Here is a 7,500-nt window from a genome sequence, read left to right as displayed (position 1 = left end):
GCTTGATGCACCGGAAGCTCCTGACGCCACCATCATGTTAGCCGGAGTCATCTCAATATCAAACAAACCCCCAATGCCCGCCAAAAGGATACCTCCTGTAAACCCGACCCTTTGTAAAAAAAGGAGAGCCCCTTTGCAAGGATTAGGGATTCCATTTTAATGAAAAGGAGGTTAAAATCCAAACCCATGATGAGACAAACAAAAAAAAAAGATCGGAATCAAGGTGACAGGATTCGAACCTATGGCCCTCTGTACCCAAAACAGATGCGCTGACCAGACTGCGCTACACCTCGTCTCAGCCCCCGGAGCATATAGATCCACCCGATCGATGAACACTTGCACCGAACTCGCCCATCCTTTTGGGCACAGGGACGCGAGAACCAATCCGAGTAATCCACCGCTTTTTTTAGAAAATCTGCCTCCAGCAAGATAGGGGCGACCCTCACTCTTCCTCTCGCTTCCTAATCCTAAAAGCTCACTCCCGGCTACCTGTCCTTTGGACCCTTCGCCCGCTTAGAAGTGGATTCGAACCACTGACACAAGGATTTTCAGTCCTTTGCTCTAACCAGCTGAGCTACCTGAACCACTTTCCTAAAGTCTGTTTTCTTCATCGAATAGCGCCCTACCTTACCACTTGACTAGTAAGGGAAAAGCCCTTTACTAAGAAAATATAGATAGGGCTTTTTTCGCTTGTTCGTCAAGCTTTCGAGTAGCTCTTTCAACTGCCGCCTAATCTCCCAACATGTTCAAGAACCGAGAGCAGCCGCCCAGTCCCTGGGCGGCCGGAGGGAGCTTGCTTATAGAAAGAAGATAGGCCGGTCAAACAAAAACAACGCGTAACGGGCTCTCCGCTCCTAGTCACTAAGTAGTGCTTGCTATTCTGTCCTCCGGGGAATTCAACCAAGAGGTTCTTTCTTTCTCTCATGTAATTTCGCCCGCCCGTTCCACTTCCGTGCCGGAGGAAATGGGATTCGAACCCATGATACAATCTTCTTGTATGTCGATTTAGCAAACCAATGCCTTAAGCCACTCAGCCATACCTCCAAGTTGTTGATCGGAATTTTATGTGCCGGGTTTGGTTGGTTGCCCGAAGGGTTATTTGATCCGATCAACTGCGTAAGCCGTAGCGCGCTAGCGCGCGTACTCTTCCTCTATCTACGGGCGAGACTCTATCCAGATCTATGGATCTCCCCAGCATCAAAGCGAGACTCCATCCAAATCTGCCACTCGTTGGGCGACGCCTTCTTTTCTATGAACACCCCACCACTGAATGATGAACTTTGCCAGTCTTCGCCTCCGACCCGACCAGGAGAGAACACGGGGTCAAGCCAAGCCCTTACCCGCCTGAATGGAATTAATATCTCCTTCGTCTGGTCGAGAAGGGAGAAGCCCCGGGAACTGGACTGTGGCTCTTCTATTACATTACATTACGGAGAAGTCCATTCTCGTCATGATCGATCCACGTCCTACCGTAGTGCCCGGAGAACCAGGCTTGCTTAGCTTACAAAGCTAGCTTACTAAGGCGAAGGCTTTTTTCGTTGATTGCACGAGCTAGCCAGCCAATCCAGCCGTTTTCTTGCTTCCATCCGCCTATCAGCTCTTTTTAACTGGCCTGAAGCTTAAAGACAAATGGCCATAGAAAGCGATGAACTCATCAGACAGCTGCCAGCTAGCCTTGCACTTCCTTATTCACTCTTGAACTACAAGAATGCTAGACTGAAGACCGTCATGCTTTGCTTGATCTCCTGCGCCTACCAGGACAGGACGGATTTGCTTTACACATACCTGATTACTTGCTACCGGAAACCGAAGCACCTATGCTTGCTGCCTTAACTCCACCTTCGGAAAGAAAATATTACACAACAAGTATAGTGTTATGTTAAAGGAAAGAGAATCGTAAAAAGATAATCGTACTGATTGCGCCTATTACTATGGACTAGACCGATTAGGGGAATGCTACCGCTTACCTTAGACTGCTAAAGGGAAGAGAACGGATTGCCGTCTATGATACAGGTATGAATTAGCTACTCAAAAAAGGAAAGTATATCATAAGTCCAATACGACAGGCTACCCCCCTTTAGTGATTAGACTAGCTCTTGAAGGGGGACATCCTTAAGGAAGAGTATAGGGGCTTATACAATTCATTTGTTCTCCCCTCAGCCTCAGCCCCTAAGCGCTGGCTTCACTCCATTTGAAAGTGAAAGGATAGGCCTTTGTACCAGAAGAATGCAGATCGGAATCCGGAGAGTGAAGAGAGGAAGGAACATGAGGCATCCTTCTTGCAGGAGCTCGGACTTCAGTTCGAGCCTTAGAAGGAAGCAAGCGCAGGGATTCACTTGATCGGATGGAGCCGGCTGTCAATTGCAGCAGTATCGGGATTCGGAAAGGGTGATAGGGATTCTCCGACTATCCGAACTTGATGTCTCTTTCTGTTCCCGCTTCGAATGGGAAATGCGACCATCACGACTCGACGAAAGAGGCAAATTACGGTATCAGGGACCTGGGAAGACAAGAGCTCATTCAGAAACAATTCATCAATCGAAGAAGCGAGTTTCCAAAGAGCAGAGCAGACCGGGGCCAAAAGAATTCCAGTTTCCTATTATGCTGTTGGTGGTTACTGCTAGCGGGCAGGCGATACGTCGCCTAGGCTGACAGGGGAGGAGCGAGCGAAAGCCAAGTCAAGAAAGGAAATCGAAGATTGTGCTGCCGAGCCAAAGACTATGAAAATAGTCCAAAAGAAGATAGTAAAAAATAGAACGAATAGACATCTTCTTCAAGCATATGAATGATCTAATATACCATCGGCAGAAGCTTCAATTGAGAATGCTAGCTTTTCTATTCCTTTCTCCAACACTTCGGGTCCTGCCGCTAGACCGTAAAGCTGCAAGTAGAAAGAATGAGCCACACCACTGGGCCCTTTCAGTCTAGCGTATGCCTTTGTTTGAAGTCTGTTCTCCCGGCCTTGACACTTGATCAAGAAGGCCTGGGCGATTTTTTATTCCAATCTTTTAGCTCTCTTTCTACTCGCCTGCCTACTATACTATACTCCTCTTGTAATATCCCCCAAAATACCCGTCTCGCATCTCCGCGTGGAATCTCTCAACACAATATACATTGTCTCGCTGTCTTCGGCGGAATGGGCATAATAGCATCGTCAATCTCGCGATCCATCGCCTTATCGAATTAAGATCGGGCCAAGCTCTCCGGCTTACCCTGAATCGTATCTATTCTTTTGGGTTCATGATCTGCTTTTATCTTAGTAGGCCTACTCTGTGGCGAGTAGCTCTTTCTTTTATGATATGAGAATTGCTTTCTAACGCGCATGAAAACAGGCCAAAGAATAGGTCTCAATTCACAATTGCTTTTTTTGGTACCAGTCGGACTTCCTTCTCATCATATTGGAAAGCCGCACTCGTCTCTGATGTATAGGAAGTAGTTGGCCTCACATACATCCTTCCCGACCACCCGGCCTTAGCGTATGTCGGCGATACCCGTGGGTGGAAGAAAGACCTCTTCTCAAAAGAACGAGTGGCGTGACGCGATCTACTCAATTAATGGGGAACAGTCTGCCGTGGTGGTTTAAACTTCAGAGAGCAGACACAAGAAGATTCTTGATTTTTGATCGATCTGCCAGTCTTTGAAGGAAGCATGCCCGTCGTACCTCTACTATTTATTACGTTACGCGGTGATTGACAATATTTCATTTCCTGTCTGCGGGCTCTCGCTTGATGAACGGTTCATGAACTTACTCTTCTGTCTCTCAATCGGCATTGGAACCCGACACAACAAGATCTCTTCCGGCGATGGCATAAAAAGAATTGGAATCAAACCTTCGAACGGAGAGAGTCATAGAACAATCGTAAGGATTGATGCAGGGCGGATCAACACAACATATGCTTTTTCAAAAAAAAATAGAATATAAAAGAAAGGGCTATGAATATAGTCAATTAACATTGCCTCTTTCTCTTTCCATTCAAAAAAGAAAAATGGATATCCGCTCGCGATAGCAGAGCGCTAAAGCGCATATTCCCTTCCCGCCGCTACGTAACACTTCGCTATCGTGCTTTAGCACCACTCGTTCCATCCGTACAGTACAATCATTCGGTTCGCTCTGTCGTACTCTACGTGCCAGCTTCCGCAGTTCAAGCTTTGACACCATTCCCATAGGCAGTTATTCTTATGTTGAGATCCGCCTTAACCTTCCTTGGCTTAGTGCTGTAGCTCAAGGGTCTTCAAGACTTGCGATTGAAGTGAACGTTGAGGCCCACGGTCTCAAAGATGGATAGTCTTGCCGTTTTTGGGAATTCAACAAGCTACTCTATTCCGCCTACGCAACTAGTTGCTTGCTGGGTCATCTTCCTTCTTACAGTACAGCAAAGCAGCAAGCTTAACGCGACAAGCAGGGCGGTGAGTGGGGAAGAATAGCATATGAGCATCGAGTAGAGGTAGTATATGGCTTCTTCCTGAGGCATGCTGCCTTAAGGAGAGGTGCCCGCCTATTACAATTAGCTAAGAGCAGGTGAGCCGCAACTCAGTATATCCAAAATTCATGCTTTCAGTATGAGCTGGACTGAGACTATCAATGAGACCAAGACCGGTACCCACCCACCACTTTGACCCAAAAGCGCATTCTGGAGAGCAAATCTGTAGAAGGTCGTTACCAAGGACATTTCTTGAAGCGGAAAGGCGAAGACTTGAGCATGCTTCCGAAAAGCTATTTAAATGCGATCTAGAGGCCTTGCCTTCTGAACGAACTATTCGGTAGTGGGTTAAGGAAGCTCGAGAACCAGTCCTTTTAAGCGATCTTTCTCAACAGTTTTCTCTGGTTAATGCCTGTGATTCTATATGTAAGCAAATTCTCATACATAGAGTGGTGCCATATCCGTAAAGGAAAAGGGGAAACCCACTCATTCAAGACTGGGGTCTTTCCACGGCAAATCCTTCTTTTTTAATATCATCTTGATTAATAAGTAACATTGAAAACCTTTCGCGGTTAGACCACATTTACTTATAGTGACATGAAAAACTTTCCTTTTGCGGCTAGATCTCCATTCGTATACTCTCATTAGCTGACTCGCTACACATAAAACTAAAAGCTTCAAGCAGCATTCCACATTTCGATCAGAGAGAGCCCAGCAAGCGCCCCAGCCACTTGTCATAGCGCCTTTCCACCAAGCTTGTGACTCTAGCCTGCCCGGCTGCACAGTGCCATCATACCCGCGGCCCGGTCTCGCTGCCTTACCTTTCTAGCTAGCTAGCACTCCGGCGCCCGGCGCGCTCGTGCCCTTTGCCTTCTTGCCTCAGCGCCTTGACCGGCACCCTCACATGACCCAACTTAGCACTGTCGCTTACCTCGTCAGCCCAGCCTGACGATCAAAAGCCTTACTAGCACTTCCGAAGTCTCCCGCACCAACGTTCATGCTAGCAACCAAGTGTCAGCTCCAGCTAGCCAACAGTCCCCCGAAAAGGGGTGTGACACGCCTCCCTCACTCAACTCCTCGACGTCCCTGTAGAGGTAGGAGAAGAAACCCATAACATTCTTCTTCCACTCAAGATCGTTCCGCCAAGAAACATCTTCAACTGGTTTACTGCTGAGTTCGTTACTTTGATCTGTTGAAATCTTACCCCAGTAGTTTCCAATTCTGTTGGACCAGGCACCACCCTGCAACTATGACATAACTTCACCTGCTTCTTCCCCAAGCGCTCCTAGGTGAATACAACGGAGTCACTCCCCGCAACTCCAAGCCAAAATATGCATGTTTTTTCCACCACAACGGCTCACACGCACAAAACAATGTCGGCGTTTTGCACTACCCGCACGAAATGAAATAATGCTTGTTCGCCCGGCAAGAATGAGGGGCTTCCCTTACTCGAGCTCCCGACGCCCGCGGAGTCCGCTGCCCACAAACCCAGTTCTACTTGTATCGCCACGCGCATCACAAGTAAGCCAACAGCCTTATGGGTCAGAGCCAGTCCACCGACTCCACCTCCCAGCTTTGATGAGAGTCACTTCCTTGACTCCTCATCAGGATGACCCAGTAGTCCGCTACCCGGCAATCACCCCCACCAAGTACTGTACCGACAGTACAACAATTCAAATTCACCAAGTGCCATATCAACAGCACCATATTGGTTCTCAATTGTCCCTCCAACCAAATGGACTTCCGTCACATTATGAAAGTGGCACTGAAGCTCATTCCAGCGCCAAATGTTCACTTCACGCCCGAGAACACCACAGTTCAAAGACCAACTTATCCAACAACCTTCAACACACACATACTGTCTTTCACTTTAGAAAGATACTTTAAACAGTTCTAGTCTCATACCGACAATGGATTACCATAACCGGCCTTATCCACTCTTTTTTTCGAGTGTACCAACCTTCGATCTGCGGCACTCGCATTTAAACAGTCATTGTCTCGAGTCCAAGGTGACTCAACAAGGCTTCCCCCAACAACGTCCTCGTGTGGGTTCTTCAACATCGCTTCGTCACTGACTCAAGAGCGCCACCTACTTTCGGACTGCCTATCATCGGTCATTCCACTCTTCTTTTGAGTAGACAAGTAAAAAAAAAGATTAGCCATGCCGTCTTGAGTCGGGGTCTCCTACCATCCCATGTTGCTCACACCAACATGTCTCAATCTGACATAACTACCCATCTGCTTTAAAAAAGCTCACTTCTATGTCTCCACCAAGGTAACGTCTAATTGCTTGAGATGGCCAAGGCTCACTCCGCCAAGCCAACGAAATTGGAGTGTGTTGCTTGTGACGCTCTCTTTACTCACTTGCCAATTGGTCAAGTATTAAGCCAGCTGAGGTCTTTGTCGCCAATCTACACCACATGCATCATTCTTTCCTACTCCTATAAGAACTTAGCGCTCAGTGCAGTCAGGCTTCGCTCTTCCTCAACTTAACATATTGTTCACGGGGAACAAACTTGATCTTTTCAGCTTTTCCATCAGCCCGATGTGATGACAGTACTGTGCCCGGACCATCACATTGACTGAAGTTTTTCCCGTATTGTTTATAAAAGTGATGACTGCTTCCATTAGTATGCCAATCACAATTCCAGTCCAATATCCATCAATGTGCCAAACCTTCCGACATCGAGTAGTGATCACCTCCGTCTATCTACTACCTTCGCTTCGGCTCAGCTATACCAACCATTTCGGCCAAAAGCCATAACTTCTCACTAAACTAAACTAAGTAGTAGTGCCAATTTGCTGGCCCAACCATTATCTTAGTATTAGCCCACATTTCGACATGCCACAAACATTCCGCACAGCCCTCTGGGTTCATAACTAACCTTAACATAACAGATAAAACGGCACCTAGATTAACCCTGTAAAGTAAACCAGAGGTTCGCCTCCCCTTGGAGGAGCCCTTCCGAAACAGCATTCTAGCAACTTCGTTTTCATCCAGCGTTCTTACCCACCAGTAAGCCGGCACAGAGTCTCCCCCTAACTCATGCCAAACCCTTCTCTTATGAGGTATCCGACT

The 7,500-nt window shown here is 47.4% G+C and overlaps 1 protein-coding gene and 1 non-coding gene across 2 annotated transcripts in view; both read right to left on the bottom strand.

Moving 5' to 3' along the window:
* Window positions 1–51, bottom strand: part of LOC115952273 — a 2,606-nt gene extending 2,555 nt beyond the window's left edge. The window contains exon 1 of the mRNA XM_031069368.1: window positions 1–51. This exon is cut by the window's left edge and continues 96 nt beyond it. Within this exon, the coding sequence (XP_030925228.1) occupies window positions 1–51 (51 nt within the window).
* A 459-nt stretch (window positions 52–510) lies between these two features.
* On the bottom strand, window positions 511–584 carry TRNAF-GAA. The gene has a single exon. It is a non-coding gene; the product is annotated as a tRNA-Phe (tRNA).
* Between the last annotated feature and the right edge of the window lie 6,916 nt (window positions 585–7,500).

The sequence above is a fragment of the Quercus lobata genome, chromosome 1, assembly GCF_001633185.2.
Source record: "Quercus lobata isolate SW786 chromosome 1, ValleyOak3.0 Primary Assembly, whole genome shotgun sequence".
Classification (NCBI taxonomy): Eukaryota; Viridiplantae; Streptophyta; class Magnoliopsida; order Fagales; family Fagaceae; genus Quercus; species Quercus lobata.
Note: the sequence above shows the minus strand (reverse complement) of the source record. Positions and strands in the feature narration are given on the sequence as shown.